General features: G+C 39.6%; 1 protein-coding gene across 1 annotated transcript in view; it reads right to left on the bottom strand.

The window, feature by feature from the left end:
• SPIDR (scaffold protein involved in DNA repair) overlaps positions 1-26303 on the bottom strand; it is a 196275-nt gene that overhangs the window by 141930 nt on the left and 28042 nt on the right. Inside the window, 2 exon segments of the mRNA XM_036379007.1 lie at positions 2284-2327; positions 2329-2541. Of these exon segments, the coding sequence (XP_036234900.1) occupies positions 2284-2327; positions 2329-2541 (257 nt within the window).

Raw genomic sequence — 26303 nt, 5'->3', positions numbered from 1 at the left:
CAGAGGCATAGCTCCAATCAGGCAGTGCAAACATAAATGCAGATTGTAACACGACTAAGATTTCTACAGAAAATATAAGCTAAAATTTCTTGAAAATATATCTCTATATTTGAAGATAAATTTACACATGTCAAACAAAGAGATATAAAAATAGAAATATTCCCTATTTTCTTCAAAGGGGAAACAAAATGGGAGGAGACCTACTCTACCTCCATAAGGACTCCTCGAGGAAAAAAGCATACACAATACATTGTGGATTTGGAGTTGAACCTACAGCACAGGAATTCCCACAGGAAGATGGCAGCTCTACAACACCTGCACCATCTCTGCTCAGCCCATGCTTCCCTAGGCACTGGCCTGGAGAAAGAGAGCCCGGCTAAGCAGAGATTTGTGGCTCTCTTCCACCTCCTGAGCAGTTCCAAATGGTCCATCTGCGTGGGAGCTCATGGGCCAGATCCAGCTTCAGGATGATTCCCCTGCTCATTGCTCTTTCTGCTGCGGCCTTGAGCTGCAGCAGAGGTAGGAAGGAAGGAGAAATGACAAGGCCACGACTGCTTTGTAGCTTTTAGCTGTTAAATCACAAAGAAGGGATTGTCACTCAATCAATCAAGAAGCTGACAAACCACTCCCCAAAATGGCCATCAATCCACAGCACAGAAAACCTGTGCTTTCCTATTGAGGATGCAAGCTTACATCCACTGCTATCACATCAATGAAAATGTTCTCTGTCAGCAGTAAAAGGGAGGATGGGAGAGACACATGGAATTAATGCCCTGAACAGGAAGAGTGAAAAGATGACAATTACCTGGATGAGAAAAATAACTAGATAAACAACACTCATAACTAAGGAATTTCCTGCCTGCTTCCCTGTTCCCAAAGGAATCCAAAGTGGAACCACAGGATGGAAGGTAAAAAGCCCTGTAAGCTCTGCTCCTCTGGCCACTCCAGACAGATTACATTCTACATAATTGTGGATGGTTTGGTCTTGTTGTTTTCTTTGTTTTTAAAGCAATCTATTTTCTTATACACTTGTGTCAGAGTATATTTCCCATAAAACATTTTTTGCATTTAGACTGTTGATAGTAAAGGTCATCAAATGCAGCTGGAATTTAGAAAAAGACAAACCCACTAATGGTAACAAACAGCTCAGGAACTGCTCAAAGCTGGAAGAGCACCTGGGCAAAATACCACTGTACACTTGTCCTGTTTCTATTACATTCACACATGCTTGCTTCTGGCCACTATAAGGAATTTTTGGGGGTTACAGCTGTGGTCTGACCTAGTACAGCTGAGTATGCATGTTTTCTAAAGTGACAAGAAATAAAGCTTGATTGCATAAGCAAAGCACTTTTAAGTATAGACATCCTCAGTAATTAGGACTTCCAAACCTGTTTCCTCAGAGAGCATTTTGAAATAGCCAAGAATATTTTGGAGAAAAATAAGGTATGCCTATTAATTGAATGTTTACTTTTTAAGTAATTGACTGATTACTGTACATAGATTCAGCTGTAAGAGAAGCACATTGTTAAAACAACAATAGGGATGTAGAGCAGCACCATTTGTAATTGTGGTCTCCACAGCTTGAGGTATATCTTCACATATACCATTTAAATTAACACAACTTTCATTAATTCAATATAGCAAGTGACCATTTCTGCACTGTAATTAGTTAGAACTTCAGGCTTCAACTGCTCCATCTCAGGCTACTTTCTTTCAGCAGTTACATATTTTTCTAATGTATTTAACTTAGTCACAGACACTTAAATTTCAGCTTAGGAATACATCCTCCCATTACCTACATAATGCTCTGTCCTACTCTCATCAGAACTACTGCTCATCCACTCCTTTCCTACATTATTTTGGATCATTTTGCACTGACAAATCTGGAGAGGACCAAAAAAAAAAAATATCCTAAAACCTGAGGTGCAGCATTTTTGCAGACTTTCTTGAGAGGCACAATGCAATGAAATTATTGGAAGCTAGAATAGAAGTATGTCCACTCACACATCTGTAAAGCATTATTAGAAGTGCAAAAATCAATTTGAACAGGAATCAATTTGAACAGCTCTCAAGATTGAGAGCTTTCACAAGATATTTTAAATTTATTATTTCTTGCCTTTTTTGCTTGTTTACAGATAAATGACATTCTTTAAGTTTTTCATATTTGCGTCTCTAAAATGTTTACCCTTGAAACACACTCCAACACTTTGGCAGGTATTGTTTTACTTATAATTTAAGAATAAACAGCCATAAAGAAATCCTTGAGGTGGACAGTCCATTTACCTCAGTAGCTTCCTCTTCTTGGCAGACTCAGTGGGGGCTCTGGGGGTCCCTTCCCGCCGGCTTCCCCGGGGTGCAGAGAAGGGCCTGTGCTGACCTCAGCCACTCGCTGGCCGGTCGTGCTGGGACATCCCCCGTGTCCCCTCCTGACCCTGGCTGTAATCCCTTACTGGATCCTGGAGTGGTGGTGGCCAGGGTGGCCTCTCCTTCTCCCAGGCTGTCGTTATCGGAGGAGTACTCAGATATTTCTGTCGAAATTGCCTAAATGAATAAAGACAAAAAGCTGTTTGAACAGAAGGCTAATGAGGGGGTATAGATTTATGTAGGCAGGTTTATGTTACCCAGTAACCCACAAATGGAATGCCAATTTATTAATACAACTTGGACAACTTCACTGTAAATGCACATTAATCTTTTGTCAGTCAACATCAACTCCTGAACATAAGAATCATCTCTTGAGGGACAACTGAGAGGAGTAACGTTTAGGGTTTTTAAATAACTAGGTCTGGAGAATTAGGCTAATGTTTTTATCTAAGGCAAGTTTGAGGGAAGTAGAGAGAGGCTAATGAGTGACAGGGATCATGACTGGAAGCTGAAGGAAAGAGAGCTTTGTATTGGGATTCGAGCAAACAGGAAGGTCAGCTTCCATAGTTTAAATGGAAGGAAGAAACACATGCCTCTACTGACAGCTTGTAGCTGTCAAGTATGTAACCTTTTGTTAAAACATGATTTTGAACACTAAAGCAGGCCTTCATCCATATCCAGCAGGCCTACAGCTTCCCAGGAAGGTTTCAAAAGTTGAGCATAAGCTGTTGGGCTGTCTCCAGGTAGCTCCAAAGAGGATGGATCACTGGTCAGCAGTCAGGGCTGAGAGCCAGCAGGGCTGGAGTTCAGCCCCACAGAACCTCACTGGAGCTCTTCTATCAGAAACTCATAGGACACACAGAACTCATCCCACTGAGGGAAGGATGAGAGGATAAGGCAGAAAAAACAACTCTGTAGAGACATGGAAGGCTGAGAAGAGGGCTGGGGGGGAAAATTCACCTGCTTTGGCTGAGCTTATTTTGCTCCCCTCTAGGGCTCCTGCAGAAGCAGGTTAAGGCTACTGGGTTGGCTCCCTAAGGTGAGCTCTGCACAGCTGTTACATGCATTATGTTCTCTTCACCCAGTGTTTCTTAAAGTACTGAGTATTAAGCAAAAATACTTGGAAAGTGACATTTTACCAAGTACAGAACAAAATGATCTAAACCACTGAAATGGGCAGAGGACTAAGAAACATGAGATGGGCTCAGTCTTCAGGAGCTAGTTGAAAAAAACGCAAAACAACCAAACCAACACTGTCTGTAGGTTCTGGTGGGGCAGTGACAGTCCTGTCACTGGGACCAACCAGCACTAGGCCAGCTCAAGTAAGCTGGCATAAAACTGTAGACAAGGCAAGGCAAGTTACTCAGACTGATCTTGAAAGAACCAAAACCCCAAACACAAAATATTAACTTTGCATTATCAGTGGGAAACTGGGAAACCCCAAAGGCTGACATTGCTCCAGACCATGCTGCCTCAATCACAGAAAAAAATTACCCCATTCCTCTGGTAAAATGCAGTAAGTAATGCTCCACAGAGGCTGTTTGACAACTGGCTCGGATACAGACTTGAAAGGCAAAAGAGGAAAGGGAGGGAAATCACAGCATTCATTAAATTCACTAAAGCTGTTCCATGTTATTAATTAGTGTAATCATCTGAAAACAGCATTTCTCAACTGTGCACAAAAATAAGTTCAGCTCTTGCCAGTTCTCTGATACATTTTTCACGTAAATGCCGAGACACTGTGTTCATGTTCCGAGGGCTTACCTAAGTACTCTGGAAATTGGAAGGACCTTTTAAAGTTACCCAGAGAAGTAGAATAGCTAAAAGAATGTAATTAATATCAGTCTGCTTTAAACACAACACAGTCAACATCTGTCCCTTGGCAACAATATTTCTCTGAAAACAAACTACTTTCATATTGGAAATGAGCCAGAAATAAAAGATTTCAAAGACTCTGAAAGCAGTAAGCAAGCACTTCATTCTTAAAACACCATTCCAATGCACTCACTTGCATTAGGAATGCTTTAATTTTTCTCAAATAGCTAAGATATCCACTGCACCTAAAAAAAGGATGTGAACCTGAAGTTCTCTGAGCAAGTGAAATGCAAATGAGAAAAGCCTTGGGAAGTGCTTTAAATTAAGCACGTTTTAATCCCACTGACTATTTAAGCGTTAAGAAGCTTTCCTAACTAAAGATTGTCTAATAAATAATTTCTGCTAATATTACTGTATACTTGTTTAGACTGAACTTCCCCAAGAAAACCGTACTTTGGGGTTTTTGTTTTGTTTGCTTGTTAGTGGTTTTTTGTTGTTGATGTTTTTTTAATTGGTCAGTTGGAAATTTTTCTTAAAAGAGGAAACTCTAAAAATGCAGAAGAAAAACAAAGAACAAAAACTTAGCCTTCCAGTTCTGTACATTTTTAAACTGTAGGCATAATCAGAATTCTAGTCTAAAGAGAAAAATATTTTCAAAACACACATCAAATACGATTTTTCAAGTATCAGTAAACAAGCTGGCAAGCCTACCAGCAATATGGTGGGGAAGAGCTGGCAAAAAAAAATATTTCTTTGATTCACTTTAAAACAATCATTGATAAATAGTGAGGAAATTCTTCATTTTTTTATCAATATCTTAAACATCACAAAGAAGAATTTCTAGGAGTTTTGTTGCTATTTTGTTGATTTTTTTTAATAATATCCCCAGCAATATCATGTTTTTCTTCTGCATTTTTAGAGTTTCAGAAGAGCACCACTGCTAAGCACAAAGAATTGTCAAATTAAAACTGGTTTTCCACATGGCTTATTATTTTGAAATATAGTAATTTTGGTTACAGTGGCTGAGAGTACAATGCTTCCCACCACACACAGGCTCAGTTTCCCCACCTAATTTCTTCCTCTGACCCCTGATCCCAATGCAATAATCTCCGATCCGAGGATTTTCATGACTGTCTCCCATATATCCCAATACCTCCAAATACTTTGTAGTAGACTGTTCACTAAGATATAGTTATATTTCCAATGATGGCCTTTCCACAACACCCTCTTCTACATCATGCTAGCCACTTGTCTATATCGAGGGGCTGACTGAAAAAAAAATCTGGGATTGACCTCAATCTTTATCACTAAAACAATAAGCATAGTTCATTTTGTTTGATTTTAAAATAAATCTATTTTCTCTGTGACTGTGTCATCTGAAAAGCTACAAATGCTCCCCTTTTATGGCTCTTTCTTTTAAGGGAAAATGACAAGTATAAATACACAGGCTATTGCCATTTTTTCTGTTAAGATTTGACTACAGGAAAGTAAAGAAGTCATTGAGTACTGTATTGGAGCATCCAGGACCCAATATTTTAAGGTTAAGCATTTTTTAAATCAAAATGCATCAAAAAATAAAGAGCTCTCAAGATTAATTAATTAATGATATATTTTTGACAGCACTCCCAGGTCTAGTTAACAAAGAAGATGGTATACATGTAAAAATAGAAACCAAAATGAGAAACAGCAAATCCCAACTAAGCAGCTAAGATTGCTAAAGCGCATATATTTGCCTGTATCAATTTGCATTCACTAAGAACAAAAACAAACCACAGAAACTCTAAAATCCTAGCCCAAATTGTTCAAACACAAAACTCTTGACTTCAGTGGAATGAAGATGGCATTCCACAAGCACATAGATTTTGCACACATGCAGCACAGACAATACTATGCCGTTACATCTGTGACCAAGTACTTCCTCCCTCAGCCTCAAGAGATTTGCTTCAGCTACCTCTTGCTGAACACCCTGTGAGTTCTCTGGCAGTACCTTGGCAATCTGCACAATGTTTGCTTCTAGAAGGCCTGAAAAAATCACCTTTTCACTTCAATAGTGATGGAAGCAAGTAAAATCTGTATTTGATGAGTTAAATAAGCACTTGATATTTTTTATCAATAAAATAGCAGTAAGTTAACATGAGAAGTGTTACATTTCCATTTGAAGTTTCCAGCGTTAGCACAGAAAGCAGGACCTTACAAAGTTTTTTGTAAAAAGAGAAAGCTAACAGATCAAACCTATCAAAATAAATAATAAATCTGTATTTTTAAAAGGCTCTCAGACAGTGATTGCTAATCAGAGACAAGGTGGTGAGCAGTTGTGTGGGTTTCTTATCTCCCTTTTCTCTTCTCCCAAGACACATCACTCAGTGATTTCTGCAGAAAAACATCAGTATCCACACCTCACCTTTGTAGCCATTAAACACTTCCATTTGTTCAGTTGCATACATTCAGTTAATATTGTAAATATTTCCCAGTAGATATGAAGATACTTTGCAGATAAGATGCTCAATAAGAGTTCACAGATACTATGAACAAGTTTATCACCTGAAACTAAGATACTTCAGCATGCTGCAGTATGTCTTAGAGACAAAAAACGCATATCAAATTCTATATAGACATTGATATAACTTTTTGCAGATGGAGGTCACTTAGTCTGTCATTTCCTTCCCTAAATAATATAGAAGTCTTCCCTCCTATTATCCTACCACAGCCTAGCTCAAATGGCAGAACTAAGAGTGTTTCTCAGAGCACCCTTAGGGAACCAGGCTTTCTCAAGGTCACAGAGCCAAGTTATGTCAGAAACAGCAACAGTATTTCAGAGTTTCAGGCTCTGATCACAGTACATACAGAGTAAAATTAATCTTGTGGCATCTCCCTCCTGCTTGTCCATTCACGTATATTTGCCTCTGGTTCTGGAAGCATTTTCTCTTACCCCCTGCCTGTTCTTTCATGGACTAGCTTTTTCCCTTTCGTGATTCCCTCATGTTTTTCAGACTTGATCAGCAATTCCCCTACCTGCCCTCTCATGACAGCTCTCAGGATGGTGGAAGCTGACCAGTATAACAGTATGATTAACAAACACACAGTGAACTCTGGTGACTACCCTACTGCCTTTTCCTTTATCCAGTCTTCCCTGCATTTGCACTGCAGGTACTTTGCTGTCATGCCTGCAAAGAGATTCAAACCCAGCCAACTTCTACCCCAGGCAGCTGGTTATGGGTTGCAAAGAGACCTTGTATCTTGCGTGGTACTCTCTAAAAAACAAGAGTGAGCAGAAAAGCCACTGGATTTAGCACAATGAATATTCACAAGCATAAATCACCAGTGCAGTATGTCAAAGGCCCAGGCTATGCTAATGAGTGCTCGAAGCTAACTCCACCAGCAGCTGGCTTGCAGGATTACAGGGAGTAGGGTAAAGGTAAAAGAAAAGAAGTTTTCCCTCAATTAATCAACACAAAATTAATTCAAGCATTGTGCACACAGATAGTACAGGATATTATTCAGCTCTATAAAGATAATTAAAGATACAAAGGATTTAAAGCTTGCAATTCTCTTCAAAGCTCTCTGTTTTCTGAAGCTTTAACTGAAGCACTGAAGTCTATGCCAAATATACTTTCCCAGTAGCTTGAGAAATAATTTGGAATACTAATCTTGGTAAACTAGCTACTTTCACTCTAGAGGGATATAATTCAAATATTCCTTCATACAAGAAACTGTATGTTGAAGTGCAGAGTTAGGCATGTGCAACTCTGTGGGTGACACCAAGCCTTCTTCTCATGGAATAACCACAGGAACAGCACGCAAAAATACAAGATTAGGTAGCGGTGCGTGGGCAGAGATAATCGTATGTAAAAAAGAACAATGAAAGACATAAATCACTAATAAGGTATTTTTGGACTTGCAAGCCCAAACTGACACAGCAGATTAACTGAAATTTCGTATCTGGAACAACCACCCAGTGTTATTACAGAGACAGCACATATTTAAAATGGATCTCAGATAATGCCTGGTTGTTTAGCCAAGTGCTGCATTCCTCCCCAGCACACGCACTCAGACCATCTGATCTGTCCTAAATATTTATCAGTGGTGTTGGTTCAGTGCACTAGGAAATGACATGTCCTGCTCCACACACATAGCACTTTGTGGCTGCCATTACAGGAAACTGAGCCGAGTGCTCCCCAAGCACCGGGACAGCCACCTCGAGCACTTCCCTGGGATTCTCCAAGAGCAAGCACCCACCGAGCTTCTCTCTCCCAGCCTGGCCACCACTAAACCTCAGTGACATCTCCCTTCACACAGACATGGGAATGATTTTTGCTGTCTCCCAGCTGCCACCACCCCAGGGCTGGAATGCAGTAGTTATTAGCACACAAAATCATTTATGCCAAGTAGCAAAGAAGAATGCGGTATCTACTTGAATATGGAGGAGAAGTGTAGGCAGCAACACTGTAATTATTCAAAGCAGAATTTGGTCACAGACTGCACCCTCATCTCCTCTTTAATGGTGTTTTGAGACCTTTAAACAAGTGGTTAGGACTTCTCTTCTATGACTAATCAAAAAGGATTCACTGCATCCAGCAGCCTAGAGCTTCCTATCGTAAAGGAAATTGATTCAGATTATCTCTGGAGGAAGCAGGTCAGCTACCAAACCTTACACACCACTGCTGGGCTTCCCTTTGAAGAGCTCCTGGGGAAGTCTTACCCATGTCTGACACCATTTATTCTGCAAACCCTGTCAAAATACAGCTGCATTAGCTACTGTCTTAAAAGGTAACCCCAAAAATAGGATTCAACCCAAAGGAAAAATACCAGTAGCTGTTATCACAAGAAAAGCAAATGGGACAGTTTCAGAGATGCTTTCATACACAGAGGGAGTTGAAAGGGGTTTCATGGAACTCTGCAGAAATAATTGGAAGGGTATGGCTGCTGTCAGATCCAAGAGCCAATTATCTGATGCTGGGCTTCCTGCATCACTTTTGAAGAAGTCATAGAGGGACAGGAAAACTCCCTCTTCCACTTCACAGAGTGAGGAAGTTGAAGCACAGTACATAAGCCCACAAAATGGTGGTTTATATCACACATGAAATAATAATTAACAAAATAAATAACTTGTATCATCATTTATCAGTTCCCATATCTTGTTTAGATCATACTGCCTTGAAGTGGAAAATGAGGTGACGATTATGCTTGCATGCAGTATGTTTGGCTGTGCATTCTTTTTTGTCAGGGGAGAGGTGTATGTTTTTGTTTGGTTTGAGCTCTCTCACACACAGTCCTGTACACATACACCACTGGCAGGCAGTATCCTGCATGTAGCACTAATCACTGTAGGAAACAAGAACCGAAAAAATAACATCAAAATAAGATTTTGCACAGACACACAAAAATCAACATGAAAATCTGATCTTCAAAAGAAGAACTTTGGGAGAAGAGTAATTAAAATGACAACAAACCAGATTTTTTATAGACCTAATGCAAAGATGGTATTTACTGACTTTTTCTTTTTTCTTTTAAGGCAGGTAAAGAATGCACAAGTGGTAAGAAAGATGAAATCGAAGCCGTAACTTCTAATCCTGAGCAGAAACCTCAGCTTTCACAAGGCAAACAGGTTAAGCAGGCTATACCTCTGGAGATCCATCCACAAGCTGTTCCAGCCTGCCTCTCCCAGAACAGGTTGTTCTGAGGCATGGATCAGCCGACCGAAACAGGTGAGGCTCTTGTCTCAGCCCAAGTGCCTTTTTACACAAAATCAGGCTGGAAAGCAAGAAGCACTATTTCTTTCTGAGGGTGCTGTGTAGATGTAGAATTAAATAATGATCCCAAAGGTAAGGCTGAACAAAACTGTTGTCTGCTGTGCACAAGGACAGGAAAGAATAGTAGGGGACATTGAGCTGCTAAAGTGCAAAATGAGCAGATTACTTAACATTAGTTAAGGGACACTGACTTGTACTCTACAGAGTATAGACCCTGCTGCAATCTTGGCATCTGTAGCATTTGCACTGCAACTGCATCTCTTAAAAGCATCATTTTAGTAGATTAGTTGACTTCTTTAGCATTTAGAATTCAATCTATTGCTTCCTAGTATTATCTCAGTACCACTGGTCTCACCATCAGTCTGCAATCAGAGAAATAGCCAACTGCTAAGAGACCAAATAATGCTGAAAAATGTTAACATGGACAACCTACAAGTGCTTTTCCTGCTTTGTCTAATGTTTTTTTCCATCATACAAGGACATCTTCATTTTCTCTCAGGGAAAATGACTGGCTGTTAGAGACAGTTTGGACAATTTGTGCACACTGCTAGCCAACGTTACATTCAAGTGAATTACCATAACCCTTGCTCTCCATTCCCTTCTTCAAAAAAAAGAGGGGAAGGGGGAGACGCCACTTCACGTGTTACATCTTGCAAACTATTCAGGGACAGAACCAGGTCTCCTCTCATGCAACTGCATATTATCCCACGCAGTTGAGCTCTCATCTTGATAAGGATCCTCCAGATGACAGAGACCTAGGCTTTCAAATATAAATACCTGACTCTGATAGGGCATGCAGATAATTACATCATTTCGCACAGAAGCCTCAACATTATACACTGAAGTTTGGGCACACAGGAAAATTGCAGTCAGCTTATAATACCACTTAAACAGGGTTTCGTTCTTGACACAGAAATAGTTACTTTCATGTTTCCAAGGAACCGATGTTATCACATGGTTTGATAACCTACTTTCACATTCTTTGTTTATAGTTATTCACTCAGTTTCATTTATTAAAGTTAGTGGATCTGTGCCATGAAACCTCAGTTTTATTGTCTCTGGTTTAGGTGATGTTATAGTAATCATCCCGGTTAAAGCTTGGCTGTAACAAGAGGGCTCAACTGAAAGGCATGATTAAAAGCCAAATTATTATTTATGAATTAAATCCTAAAGCACCTAGACTAAACACCTGCAGGATTCAGTAGGTACTGTTAAAGGAGGAAATACATTTCCATCTTCAAGCAACTGTTTTGTTTTAACACAAGCCTTCAGAGAGAACAAATACTTGCAATGGGAGGTAATATCTTTTACTAGACAAACAGATATAACTCTGGGAAAGCAGACAAGCATTTAGCACTAAGGCCATCTATAGGTCTCAAAAGTTTGGTGTTTTTTTTCTCCAAACAGATCATTTGGTCTAAGCAAATTTAATATTTCCTTATAAAATTGCTTCTCTCATTTTACCCAATACAGTTATGAATTGTATAATCATCTTGCAGGCTTTTAAAAAAGTTGTTTCTAAAACAGAAAATGCTTCTCATAGTAATGTCACTGTATAGATAGATCAGAGAACAGTCAAAGACTTTCAAATCTTTCATATTATGTATTCTTTCCAAAAGTAGATGATAACTGCAAGCACGTTATTTTTGAGATTAAAGGAAGCAATTCCAGAATAATCAGCTAAATGAGGGATTGCACACAGGTATTCAGTAAAGCAAAAATTATTCACACTGATTGATCTCTTTGGTTGATCTGCAGTTTCCTGTGAAAACCCTTAGAAAAGCACTTACCATAAAAGGAAAGAAAAAAGAAAATGAGAGAGAATGGAAACACAAGTGGCACAGTGTTGTATAACACAAATGCAATACAGGCATAATTTCTGCAATAATGCTCAGCGCTTAGTGGAAAAATTTTTGTTGACAATATCCACAGGGACACACAGAAATATCTTGAAATTAAGATTCTGCACTTCCAGCTGCATCAGTGCCAGCGTTCATGGCTGCAGCACTGGCAGCTTAAGGAGACACCAGGCTGCCAGGCAGTGCAGCACATTACATTCATTTTCTTCTACTCCCACTCACTCCACATTCTTCTCACTTGACTGTGCTTCCCTTTGCCCCATTTATTGCTTCACAACTCCTGTGGAACTGCCCCCAAAGCCTAAAATAGTCCCTTCATTTTCCCCTCCTCTTCATTTCCAGCTTCTTTCAACCCTTTCCCTCCTCTCCAGAAGTCCTTCCACACACAGCCTAACTTTTTCTAGATCATTTTGCGGTTTTGCACTGTTAAAACTACCTTAAACAGCAAACATTTTGGGGCAGGAAATGTCTTACCACGTCTGAAATACTGTGTCAATGATGACAGCATGTGCACGCACACAAAAGCGCCACCTTCACCTCAACTGATTTCTAACATGGATGAGAGCACCTATATGCAGGCTAAAGAAACAGAAAACCCATTTAACTGCTTTTCCAAGTAAGCCAAAGGACACCAAACAATGAAACTGCTTTGAAAAATACATTAAATGTACTCAGCTAAAATTAGTTCTATTTGGATAAAGAACAAAGAAAACGAAGCCCAGCATGAAGTTTACAGATTTTCTTTCAGATCACGTGCCTACACTTTGGGGAAACAGAAGGAAAATAAAGTAAACATCAATTGGGTAAGGCATTGTAATTGAAAATTGCAATGTTGCTGCAAATATACACTTTATAGGGAGTCAAAATTGCTCCCTGCTACAATACTGTCTTAAGTTTGACACATTTAGCTGTGCTGACTGTTCATAGTACATGAAAAGATTTCAAAGTACAGACTTTAAAACTCCTTTGAGATCTAGATTAGAATAAAATTTGTGTGCTGTAATATAGGTGTGTTACATTACATTTAGTGACATGACTGCCATAATATGGGTAAAATATAACATTGTAGGACCCAAGGAGACAATCACAGATATTTAAAACTTTTGTAGAAAATAAGCACACACATAGACTTATCAGGAAGATACACTTGAAATGTCCCAGTAATCAAATACAATCATTACACAACTAAACTCAATGGACTGTAATTCTATAAGAATGGGCTAGCAGCTGACATGAGAACTTGTAAAGAAAGGAGCCCTGCAATACTAACATCTATAATTTGTATTGAGCATTTCCTTATAAGGATTATAAAGCTTCCATAAAGTAGTATTATTAAGAAGAATTAAGGTCATTCTTTCCAATTACAGGCAAAGAGAACAAAAGACTCTCAGTGCATGTCATGCACTTTAACATACTTCAAAAAGCAATCCTTGACTGGTATCCTCGGGAGTCACCAATAGCTTTTGGATTCATGCCTCCACTATCTCAAATCAGATTGAGAGATTATGATGGTTCAATTTCACTTCCATCCTTAAAGCAGTGCTTCAGAAAGGGAGGGGAAAAATAATGGAAAACTGTCATTTTCTTTTCAATTCTGTTAGCACGTGTCAATGTGTATTTACACGTGGAAAATGCAAAATTCATGTGTGGGATGTGTGTGTCCCCTTTTTTTATAATATAAGGGAAGCTCAAAGCAGACAAGATAATGCTAAAATCATAGAGGTTAATTCAACCTCTCAGAAAACCATTTAGAAATCTGTTCTTTAAGATATGATTAAATGAAACACATTCTCCTCATTTTCCTCTTCCCAAAGTAAAAATGCTTGTGTGATATTTGTCCTTCAGATCAAACTCTGCAGCTAGCAAGATTTTAAAAAAGTCTTGCAAATCTTTTTCTCTTGAACTTGGAAGTGACCTATTAGCATTCTGATCAAAAACTTGCAATGTTTGGTAAAGCAACTAAAAATATCACACACCTGAACCCAAAATTTGTACTAAAAGTAAAAAAAAGAAGAACACTTTTCATTAAACAGCAGTTAACTCTCAAACACCAGCAAGCTCTGGGAGCTGTGCTCTGCACTGAAAATTTGGGACAGGGGAAGCGAAAAAACCCAAATTTAGAAAGGAGAGGGACAGTGACAACAGCTTTGAAGAAGTGCTCAGGCAGTTCTGGGCATCTGGCTGCGCCATTTTTAGGAATTGTGTGACAGGCAGCTTTACTGCCAAAATGCAGAAGTGCAAATTTTGGCACCCACTGTATCAATTTTGTGCTTGTCTTAGTGGCAAGTATTTTAATCAGAAGTTCTTTTCTTAGTCTAGAGAACAATACAGCATGCACTCATATTACTTCAGCAGCAACAAGTGGTCATCAGGGTCTATAGTAACTAAAACACTGCATCATTTTATATCTCCCACTCCCAGTCACCAAAGAGATACTCCTGCATAGAGCAAACTAAATTGCTGCCTGGACGATCTGCATTCCCCAGCTCGCAACAACAGTAATTTCATTTTGGTCAGAAAAATGGGTGAGACATTACAGCAGATGTGGCTTGAATAAAAACAATAATAAGGATAACAATAATGAAAAAAAAAAGAATCTGTCTTTCAAAATCTCAAAAATTTCCCATGTGTCTAGGGTAATTCTTCAGGGTACAAAATACAGCAGAACTGCAGTGGAGCAAGATCTTGCTTTCTACTTGCCAAAAGCCTAATCAGCTTATCTATACTGATGTTTTAATGATTTAGAGTATAACTCACACAGTACTTCCTATCAGTGCTAGGACAGTAACTATACAAATCTATCAATGTATTATAACTCTCCTCAAAGATGGAGAGTCAAAGTTAAAATAAGTTTTTAGATATCAGAGGAAAGGTAGGTATCACATTGTGTTCTACAGTTATCAATTCATTAAAAATAAACCACACACTAATTATGTTATTAAAATAAAGCAAAAAATTTAGTTAAGGAAAGTCAGACTAAGAACAAACACAGCTGTGTCATATAATGGTGCAAGATGATTTAGTCTAGGCATAAAGAAGTATGTATTTTCAGGATTCAGACAAGCATTTGAATATTCTTGCAGAAAAGATTACTTCTCAGTTTCACACTCATGTCAAAATAATGTGAAAATACAATCACAAGTGCATCAATTAAACCCTTGATATTCAAAATACTGACTCACAGTTTTACACTGCAGCTACTACAATTCAGACCATTAATGTAACTTTAACACATATCAAGACTTCAGGATGAAAATCCTTTTGACATGTTTAGTAACAGCCAAATTTACACTTGGAAACCTAAGACATGTTAAATGCATTTTCCCTCCAACCTGCCAAAAGCCAACTGATTCTGTTATGGACTAATCACTTAGAAGGGAGGAAGAATGGAGTTTCCAGACCAAAAATTGACCATTTGTGTCAATTTTCAAGAGTAGCATCAAATAAGAGATTTCATTTTTTTCTTTTTATTTTACTATCAACAGAAATCCTTCAAAACTGCATCACTACAGCCAAGTGGAAGTAGTATTGCTCCTGGAATGCAGTTATTAAAGGAAAAGAAAGCTTACCCTATGTAAAATAGCAAAACTGTACAATTACGTTTAGACTACCTAACAAGACAACCACTTCTTAAGGAGAAAGCTATTAAGAAATTGCAAATTGAATTTAACAAGTCACCCACACTCTCTAACACCACAGTGAAAAAAAAAAATGTATATGCACTACATCCTACACACAAGCAATTACATTTGTTTGTTTATATTTAAATAAGCCTGACATTTTCCATTCAGGAAATTTCCATTTAGAAAATGCCACATGCTTTTCTCCCCAGTTTTAGGATTCTCTTTGTGACTTCTAAGTACCTAATGTTAACTTGTTTGCTTCTTCTGCCTAATAAGTAGTCTGGCTATAAAGAGGTTCCTTTAGAGGTTCCTAAATTCACTCCACTTTTTCCAGAATAGAAATTTCAGTTATCTTCACTGACTTCTTCTATGTAAGGCTGCAATAATTCAAGATAAATTTTACTAAACAGAAAACATGACCATATGTCAAAAGCAGACTCATGCACCTACATACCCACTCCTCCTTGCCCCAACACTGAACTCCATATCCCTTCACAACCCACTACACATGGATACATCCTCTAGAAACTGGTTCCAAATATATAAAAAATATTTGCAGGACTTTCATGACAGGTATCTTTACATCTGAAGGATTACAGAAACATACTACACAAAAATAGGGAGCAAAAGCAGCAATGCTTTCTTATACTCAAAATCTCAAAACTTAAGGTCAGTATCATAATTAGTTCTGTGGTTTCAAGTAATACTATACTGATAGACTAGAATTTGGACAGCATTAAAGCAATGCCTTATGAATATCCTAGCAAATACAGTAGTCCAGGAAAAATAGGCAGAGATGAAAAAAGCTCCTCTATTTCATCTGACAGCCATTCAAAAAGCACAGTGCAGAGAGGGGATTCAGAAAGCATATAAATCAGGTTTGCTATGATAGCAACACCACTGGATTTATGCTGATGGGTTTTCTAGCTCTTATACTACTACCACATATCATGGCCAAGACTCTGAAGACCAGGTGCACAAATGTGGCTTCCCTATGGATACACCCCTGGCACAAAGAAGCACAGAGGATGTCTAAAGTAGTTTGACAGACAACATATAAAACCACATTGGTGGATACAGAGGAAATAATTTAAATAATTTTCTGTATATGGAAACCACCAGCATAAGACTTCACTTGTGACTGATGAAATAAAATTATACCAGAAGATTTCCAGGGAGAGAGTACAGCCCAGAATTACAAAAAAAAAAAAAAAAACAAAACCAAAAAAAACCTCTTGGGAGAAATCTGGGGAATTCCCTGCTTCAGATACAGAAGAGGAAACAATAGCTGCAATAGAAAGCCAGGGATCTACTTTAAAAGCAGATGATGTTTATGAAGTACTGCCTGAACTGGTGAACCTTCAGAATAAAATGTCATCATCTAGTGGTGTGGTGTAAGTGCAGGACTGAGTCAGAAAGCCTGACGTTAAAGACTCAATTTAGCATCTCCTGTGGTTTGGGGACATGTTCTTTAAACAAAATTTTCACAAGTGATTCTCAACTGTATCTGGCAACTCTGTTCTGAAATATATTTTGCACAGGTGCTAGACACCAACTCCCATGTAAAAACACTGAGCACTGTTAGCATTTAGGGGTGAGGGAAGCAGAACTGCAAAGCATTTACATTTAAAATTAGTGTAAGCACACGTTCAAATTTAAAGGATCTTTGAAAGTCCTCCCTTAACTTGTTACCTCTTCAAAACAGCAGACTGGTAATCACTTGGATAACTTCAGGGAGATGACAATTAAAAGAAAACATTAAAAATGTTCTATGCGGGCAAATACATAAGATTATCTTCAGCTATAAAAGCTAAGACTCAGGCTCCAAGAGGAGTTTTGATGGCATTTAGACATCAAAGTCCAAGAGGTCAGTCCTTTTGGACATAACCAGATGCATTGCAACTCTGCAGACTCGTGGTTTATGTCACATATAAACCTGTGAGTACAAAGCTGGTACTTCTGTACCTAAGCCTGTTTAGGGGCTTGATTCAGTAGGTGTGAGTTTATGCTCTGCAGGGATTTCCACTCACAGCATGCTGTACATGCATTGCTGGCATTGGAAAGCACACCCACAAGAGTAAACACAGCTCTTCAATAACACTCCAGGCATTTCAGCCTAAGCAACAGAGAAGCCCCAACTCTAACAAGACAATTTCTATATTAAGAGAATTTAAATCCCTTCCTCTCTGTAAAATTCTCTACCCACCAAACAAAGCAACAAGGAGGTAATTTCTGCCCCTCCCTTGAAGGCTGTGTCACTGCAGAAAAAAACCCCACAAGATTCAAAGGATCTCGAAGAGCTTCAGTCCCTGCTCCACATCAAACAGGCATTAGATAAAGTGCAGGAACACCAGGGAGCTTAAGTGTTCCTTGGTCAGAAAGACAGTAGCTGGGACTCCTGGTATTTAGCACTTAAGCTCATCTGTTTATTGTATATAGAACACAGGCATCTAAATTGAAGTTTAATGGCTATTTTGCAGGCCAGGACTTAGATTCCTGTAGCTCTGGCATGATGATGGGCTGCACCACAGAAATCAGCCCATGTCTGCATCTGCCTCCAGATAGGCTGCAGTGTTTTTTGGAAATCCATACAACTCCCAAATTTCCCAAAGCCAATGCTGATCACAGCAAAAACGTGACAATTCAGTCCTCTTGAGCTGCCTAACCAGGTTTCAATTACCACAGTTTGGAATTTTACAGTGACACTGCATGATCAAGCACAATTTAATTGTATTTTCATTTGTTAGTTAGATGAGCTCCTGTCCACTTCTGTACTTCCTCAATTCAGACAGTGCAGAAATTTAAGCTGTGAAGACAACACTGGATTTTGCAATGCCTTCAGGACTTCAAAAAAATACTTCAAATACATCAAAGTGGTCAGATAACTTAGTACTCAATAGGAAGTTGTTTCTCGAAAGGAAATTGCAAATTTCAGTCAAAGGGGAAGATGGAGAGTTAGAATTAACTAACTGTTCCAAAAACTTCGGAAAGCAGGAAGGGCTTGTGAAGGTTGCATAAAGAAATTGCAGGCAACCACATAAACAAGCTCAGTTTAGGACTATATAAGTATCTTAAGAATATGTCTCCAAGCAAAAAAAAAACCCCAAAAGAACAGAAAACACTCAGAACTTTCTAGCATTCAAACATCTAGTTTCCACTGAAGATCAGAGATTATTGCATATTCAGACAGCAACAAAGCAACTGGTATTCTTATTTGGCCAGTTAATCCGTTCAGCTTGACCTATGCTTATACCCAGTGTCCACATTGTGGGCATCTGGCCACAAGCAGAGTCAGAGCAGTGAGCTGGATGGGTTTTTAATCTGTACTTTGTAGCCATTCTTACATCTTTCCTCTGCAGCTTGTAATGCAGCTGCAGGGAGAAGGGCATCCTTGTAGAGTCATTTCGTAAAAGAGATAACACTGGCACTGAGAAAAGACTATCATCTCTACCTGCTCAGCAAAAGACACATTGCCCTTTTTGCCACAAAACACCCACTTCAGGCTGTAACTCTACATATACACAGTATTGGCAGAACCCTTCCATTTACCTTGTTACTGCACCTGAATGTAACTGGGAATGTGCCCAGTTCACAGACAGTTTTGCTGTAATACTGTGATAGTATGGGCTTGGCACAATTACATCACACACATTATCTTGGCAGCCCGGCAGCAGCAGCTCCACCAACTGAGCTCAAGGCCAAGCCATCAACAGTTGTGCTGAACGAGTTGTCTGCACATTTTTACAAAGGCTCTCCCATTTCTTATGTTTACTTTAATTTGTTGCCCTTATCTTAGTGTTGTACCAACATCCCAATGCAATATTCATGTATACCTAGTAAGCTGTGAGAAAACGTGCAATAAGAGGCAACGAACTCTAGCGTTGTCATGATCCCTTTTGCAAACATGATGCTCAGAATTTGTCACTCATGGTAAAGTAAAACAGACCCTGCATAATTAAGACTGAGAACTCTGCCAGGTGTGTGTGTGTGTCTTGGAGCCACAGGTCTGCTCACTTCTGAACTCTGGGGCTTTCCCTGTGAGATCACAGCACAACCCTAAGCTCTTTTTAACCTTCTTAAATAGCATTCTCAGCCATTTTCAAGCCTTCTCCCAACAAAATGTAACATCTTAGCCTGAAACTAGCTTATGTCAGTTGCAGAAATGACAACAAAATTAAACCATGTGTGCCACCTTGTACAATCCATGCATCTGTCTGCATTTGACAGAATTGCCTTTTTGGTGGTATCCCTTCAACATGTGGCATCTACCCTTCCCTTTTCTCCTCTATTCTTTCTCTTTACATTAAAAAACTCAAAAAACAAACAAACAAAACCATATGGGGCAACACATGAAACACAACAGAAATAAATAGTGTAAGCAACTGTATTGCAACTAGAGCAAAAGATTTCTTTTAAAAATGGATGCTAGTATAATTAAGGTCTGCAAGAAATAGCACTTATTGGGCTTTATTAAAGTCACAGAATTAAGACTACAGGTGGAATGTGTGAATGAAAAAACAGTTAGTGGTGGCAGTACATTTTCTTATGTAAAGGATGAATTCCAATATGCCAGAAATTAGAAACCTACACTTTAGCTTACACAAAGTGGAACACTCAGCAGCCCTGCTGCGTCTTTGAAGAGCTGTGAGGACGACACTTTGCTTGTTGTTCAGACAGAGAGGCTTTCTAGAGGCCATGCCTCTGAACTGTGCATTGAACCACTTGCTTTCCACACCCATCAGTAGCTTCAGGAGCCCAGAGAGACTAAAAACTTCTCCCCACACCATGAGAGCCACATTCTCCTTCAAGCACAATACAACAGTAGAAGAAATTCACTGAATGCTGGCAAAATGATCAGAGGCAGTAAGAAGAGACATACAATAGTGTATGAATTCACAGATCCAGAATGAGAAAAAGGAATTTTCTGTAACATGTATCTCTTCCCTGTCCTCACCACCACCCCCAAAAGTAAATCACATAGCCATGTACACTCCTGCACAGTACCTTTAATATGCTGAGTGATTAAAGGTGACGATGATGACTGTGAGCCATACTATGCATCTTTAGAGGGTTTTCAGTTCAACACTCAGGGACCAAATGGGGCTACTGTGTATCTAAAATAGTTCAGTCTGATTAAAGGTGTAATTATATAGTTAGTCATAATAGCTGCCATACTTTAAAAGAAACCCACCTCTCCTTCAGGGGAAGGGAAGGAAATTATGCTACTTTATTCATTCAAACACACTCTCAGTTAAATTCAAATACAGCATGTGGACTAGATAAATACAGTGACAAACAGCCACAAACACTTAGTAATCCAAGATAGAACAAGGAGATGAATCTCAACCTATAATCTTCGCAAAGGGAAACTAAATCTTATGATTAAGAGTTCTGTCATATCTGTGCAGGTATCAGTGGAGGCTGCGTGTTTTCTTCTCAGCTGTCATAAGAAATTCATGCTGGTTTTAGGGTCTAAATATGAGCAAAGACATTGTAAACACAGGGTCTGACACAGAGCTTAAGAGATTTATGTGTTTGTACAGTTAGCACGTAGCTTCTACTGATATCCACACAGCAGATTTGCTCTATTATTGTTACTTCCAGCAAACCATCATTGCAGGTTTGCAGGAATAATGACCTTTGTCTAGAAGGGGCTTCCCTTGGCGTAGGTCACCTTTCTCAGAGAAGTACGTGATCTCAAACAGCTTTTACTATTCTAGTGTAAGACAGGGTGGGGGAAGGTGATTTCTGTATATAGTTATACCTTTTGAACAAATGCTTCTGGTTACACAGGAGAGAGGATGAAAAAGAAATGCACAATAGATAAGCTTTGGTTTTTCACCATATTTTTTTACTGACGCTCCAAGTCCACATTTAACACCACTGAAGCCATTTAGAGAACCTTGCCCAGCAACTAGTGCCTTGAGACCCTCCATGAGATTCAATTTCCCAAGGAGACAGACACAACCTAGACCTAGTTCACTTGGACACAAAGGAGGGAAGGCACAGTCTACAAAACATTCTAATCCACAGAAGTCCCAGCCACCAAACCAAATGACAGAACCAGGCTGGATAAAATAAATACATGTCCCATTTCAAGGGAAAAATACAGGGGAAGGGTGAGAGATACAGGAAAATAAATTTGTCATCCTTGCCAATAAAGTTTCCAGCTATCCACATGGACACTTGAACATTTTCTGAAAAATCTTCTCTGGGCTAAAATACTTACAGCATTTGGTGTGCGTTGAACAAATGTATTGAGTTTCACTGTTTAACCTTCCTTCTCTCCCTCACTTTTATTTATTCAGCACTGGTGTTAGAATTTTGAAACATTCTATATTTCAACAACTGAACATACATTCCCCACACTAATCATTTGATGAAAAACAAGGCTGACCAGGACCCAGCTGAGGCATCACATTCCACATAATTTGTTAAATAACACAAAGATAAATCATCTTTATATGTGCACAGTTTTTAATCAGCATCCTTTGCCCAGCACAGCTCAGCGCTCAAGTTCCAGGAACAATTTTGAGTCCTGTCATCTCATTTTTTTCCAAGCATTTTCTCAAATGATCACGTAGTTACATCACTGCACGTCCCTTGAACTAGATTTCCGTATCTTTTACATGCTATCTGCTATTCTTCAAGTTTTTACACACTTGATAAGGGAGCAGAAAAGACAATTGAAAATATACAAGAAAACATTATCTTACAGCAACAGAACTATACAAGAAAAAAAGCCAACAGACAAAGACACACTTAAAGCAATAAAAATTACAAAACACCACATACAATAGTTTTATGGGAAAGTAGGATGAGAAAATATTCTTTTCCAGATTTCACACCATTTTCTTCCCCCCCCCCCCCCCCAACTGGGTGAGGTAGGAAGCAAGAGAGTTTCTTGTTCTTTTTAATTTTGCCCTGAAACATACTTTAAGTAATTGCAAGTGAGTGACACCTAGTGATGAACACAAATCTGATCATCCTCCACTCTCCCACACAGAGAAGATAAGCCAGCAAGCACCAACAGGTAACTTAGGAGTGGGTGTTTCAGGAGTGGGTGTTGAATCATGGGAACCTGACACTACCATGTTTCTCTCCCTTAAAAGCCAAATATCAAGTGAGCCAAGACCTAGAAACTTGGTGCACAGCTAAAAAGAATAAAAATAAAATGGCTAATCTGTCCAAACAAGAGATGGTGAAAACAGATCTAAATCACAACCTGCAAATTCACTTCTCTATTCTCTTTAAAACCAATCAGCTCTCTCTGGAAACCAAGTTTTCCCAGAGACCTCATTCTTAATTAAAAGTATATATCCCAGAAGCAAACAGGAAGAATGGGTTTCTCATTAAATACTAAAATATCAACAGCTGTCTTAGAGACCAGTTAGTGATGTCTCTGGTGTTACAAATGCTGTCCTGTAGTAAGGATGTTAGAAGCTTGTCAAAGACTCTTATTTTGCCAGTAGTTCCAAAATTATTGCTCACAGAGCAGTTACTGGAAGTGAAGGGGAGGGGATCTAGTGTGATTTCTGGTAGGGTTACAGGAAGGAAAAGTATGCTGCTATGCAAAGTAGCAACAACAGTCCCCTGAAAGGGAAGCTGGAATAAAGAGACTGAGAAAACTGGTCTGATTTTTTAACACCATGACATGGGATAATCCTGTACATGGGAAGCTCACCCCGACCAAGAGATTTCTTTGCTTAATGCATTTTTAAGAGCAGTCGAAAGTTCCAGAGCTGAGAGTAAAACATGAAATCCTGTGGGAAATGAAAGTGATTAATCTAGCATAACCATTGCCGCTTTTACACACTGCACCATTTCATCTGCTTCTGTCATGAACGGGATTGTCACTGGAAACTCAGGAGTAGCTCCTGCTTTAAAGACACAAAGCCTTTACATCATGATTAAAAGCCATCCAAGGACAAGAGAAAAAAAAAAAAAAAGAAATCATAAAAATCAGTGGGCAGAGGAACACATGCTCCAGCTTGCAGTAAACTCATGGCCATCTCCTTTTCTCTCCTCACAGTCCTCACAGATTCATGTGAGGTCAAGCTATTTTTTTTTTTTTTTTTGGTTAATCCTTCTGCAAACATTACGGAAAATCCAAAAGCCTGTCAAACTTAAAGCCATGAAATCCCAAGCTCTCTGGAAAACTAACGCAAGAGAGCCATCTACCATGTGAAGGCAGGACTGTCGGGGCTGGGGCAGCAAGGGCCGCCGCTGAAACTTATTTGAATGAACTTGACCCAGGTTGGCAGGCGGCCAGCGCCCGACGTCACCCCGTGACTTAACAGAACACAGTGTTCTTGGCACCCGCACAAGTATGTGTTGAAATCCATGCTGGAGAGGGAGAGAGAGAAAAAAAAAAAAAAAAAAGTCAGTGGATGTTTCAAATTAATAAAGGAAAATGGTAATGAAAAGGTAATAAAACGCAAAGGCAGCGTTAGATGTTTTTAATTGTATCTGCTACATTTTCCCCCTGATTTATTAGTTTATTTATTCCTGGTGCTCCCTTATGTACAAGAGGATCAGCATACGGGTAGCTCTCCCCAGGACGAGCCCTTCCCTGTCCAAATCCCGTCCCACGCGCTCTCCCTCTCACCTCTATCTGTGCCCTACCTGGAAAATTCCAATGCAGCACTCAGCCAGGCAGCGAGGGCAGACAGCGGCTGCGCTGCCAGGGCTGCCCCTGACTCACCCCTCGCCCAGCCCTCACCAGAGGCAGCACAGCAGGCACCCCAAGCCTATAGGGGATGATTGGTGACACAATTATGCCACTCACCAATGGATTGTGCTAACACCTTGTCACGAGATGACAAGCACACAAGTAGAAGGAGGACAGGCAAAATAAACTTAAGGAACCATGAACTCTATGTGCTTCCTCCACACACCATATTGCGATTACTTCCCTTTTCTGCATTTCCTCTCTCTCAGACTACCCTTCTTTCTCTCCAAAGCCAGGTCTCAATCCTTTTTCTTCTTCTTGCTGGTCACCTCTTATCTCCCTGACGCCCTATCTCCTCTTCAGTGACTGATCAAGACATTTTACGCCTGTCGGTGCAGGATAAAACCAGCTCACACACACCTGCTGAGGAGACTCTCCCAGAGCCACCTCTTCAGGGCCTGGACCTGCCACCAGGAAACACAGCAGCATCCTGATGGCACAAGCCTCCAGTAATGCTTTACAGCCAGGCCATCACTCATGACAGCAGGAACACGGATCCAGTTTCATCCTAATTTTCTTCTGCACACACATCCTCAGCTTAGCACCCAGTCCATACCATTAGAGGAACATATAAGGAGATGGCAAGACAAAATGTCTCCCTACCTGGACAGCCCCTGCTGCTTCCACCATTTCAGTGCAAACCTGAAAAGCTGCTTCAGTTAATATCTTATCCTATGTTCCACAACCCTTCATCCATCAGCTTAGAGACGAAAACATTTCTGTCTAGTTACAGATTCTCTAAAAAGACGTGCATCTAGCAGACAATCCACATCTCTGGCCAGTCCTTTCAACATCCTGAGCCTGTATTGTATGTGAAAGTTGCACTGATTATTTTTCACCTTGACTATTACACACTTATAAATATAGAAATAAACCATCTGCTAACCAAAGAGATGGGAAAACTTGCATAGGAAGCAATTAGGCCCTTTCTGGAGTCCCTGTTCAGTATCACAGAACAGGGTTTCAAAACACCTCTTCCACCCAGAACTCTGCTTATGCCTTTCAAGTTAAAACAGTATTAGCTTCAATACTGTAACAGTAGGGAAAAGAATTCTGCTTTAATTCCCCAAGGGTGAAAAAAATTCATAAAGACCTCAAGTGTTTATGTTTTGTGCATAAAACTTCCTGATGCTTAAAATGCCATTTTCTGAGTAACTGCATCCTAAAATTTAAAAAAAGGTCTAGAGAGATTTTAAAAAATTCTTACAGCATTTTCTTTTGCCTTACTGTGGAATATATCAAGAGCACATTCACATGTGAATAAACCACAAATCCTAATCAGGACAAAGCAGAGAATGAAAGAAGAATGGGTAACTTAAAAGTTCCCTATAAAAAATATACAATCTTTTGACATAACCATGTATAAGTGAAGATTTTCACAGAGCAAAAGCAAAAACAGTGGGCTCAGTTTCTAATGTCATCTTTTTATGGTCAGACTCCAGATCCAAGAAGGCACAAGGAGAAGAGAAAGTGAATTCAGAGTTTGGCAAGTTACAGGAAGAAACAGCATTCAAGTAAGAAATACTAAGATTGCTGATGACAAAAAGGACAGGGAATTCAAACGACACACACATTTCCAGTGACATGCCTTGACTTGAAAGTTATCTTTAAGAATCCTTATGGAAGTAGGAGTTCATATTTATTTAACAAAGATGTGCTGGCATTCACACTGTACATTTGTAATGTCAAAGCAGCTGCCTGTCCATTCCCCTCCAAACACTCCTGCAGCAGAGATGGGGGGGAAGACTTGCACAGAAGAGGGAAGCTCCTTGGTAGTCTCATGTTTACAAAGGAGTTGACTGGGTTGTCAAGGAGGAAAAAGCCCTGCAGCAATCCTCATACTAAATGCTTTGAATACACACAATTAAATTTGTCACAAAATTACGGATGAGTCTTCCGTGAAACTTTGAAAGCCTGCTCCAGTACCCTCGCCTCTCTCCTAATTGGGTTTGGCAAGGAGCATCAAGATACTGTTAAGTCTGAAAGTTTGCTCGAGAACCAGATCCACAGGTTAGAGAAGTTTTCTCGAGCCACTCCCAGCTGGCTAGTGGGCAAACCACAGAGAGACTGCCAGAGCCTCCAAGGAGGGCAAAGTTGAGGGCAGGATGTGACACACTTACCGCAATCACGCAGGCTACTCGTCTTCCTAACACCCAGTGTG

The sequence above is a fragment of the Molothrus ater genome, chromosome 1 (assembly GCF_012460135.2).
Source record: "Molothrus ater isolate BHLD 08-10-18 breed brown headed cowbird chromosome 1, BPBGC_Mater_1.1, whole genome shotgun sequence".
Classification (NCBI taxonomy): Eukaryota; Metazoa; Chordata; class Aves; order Passeriformes; family Icteridae; genus Molothrus; species Molothrus ater.
Note: the sequence above shows the minus strand (reverse complement) of the source record. Positions and strands in the feature narration are given on the sequence as shown.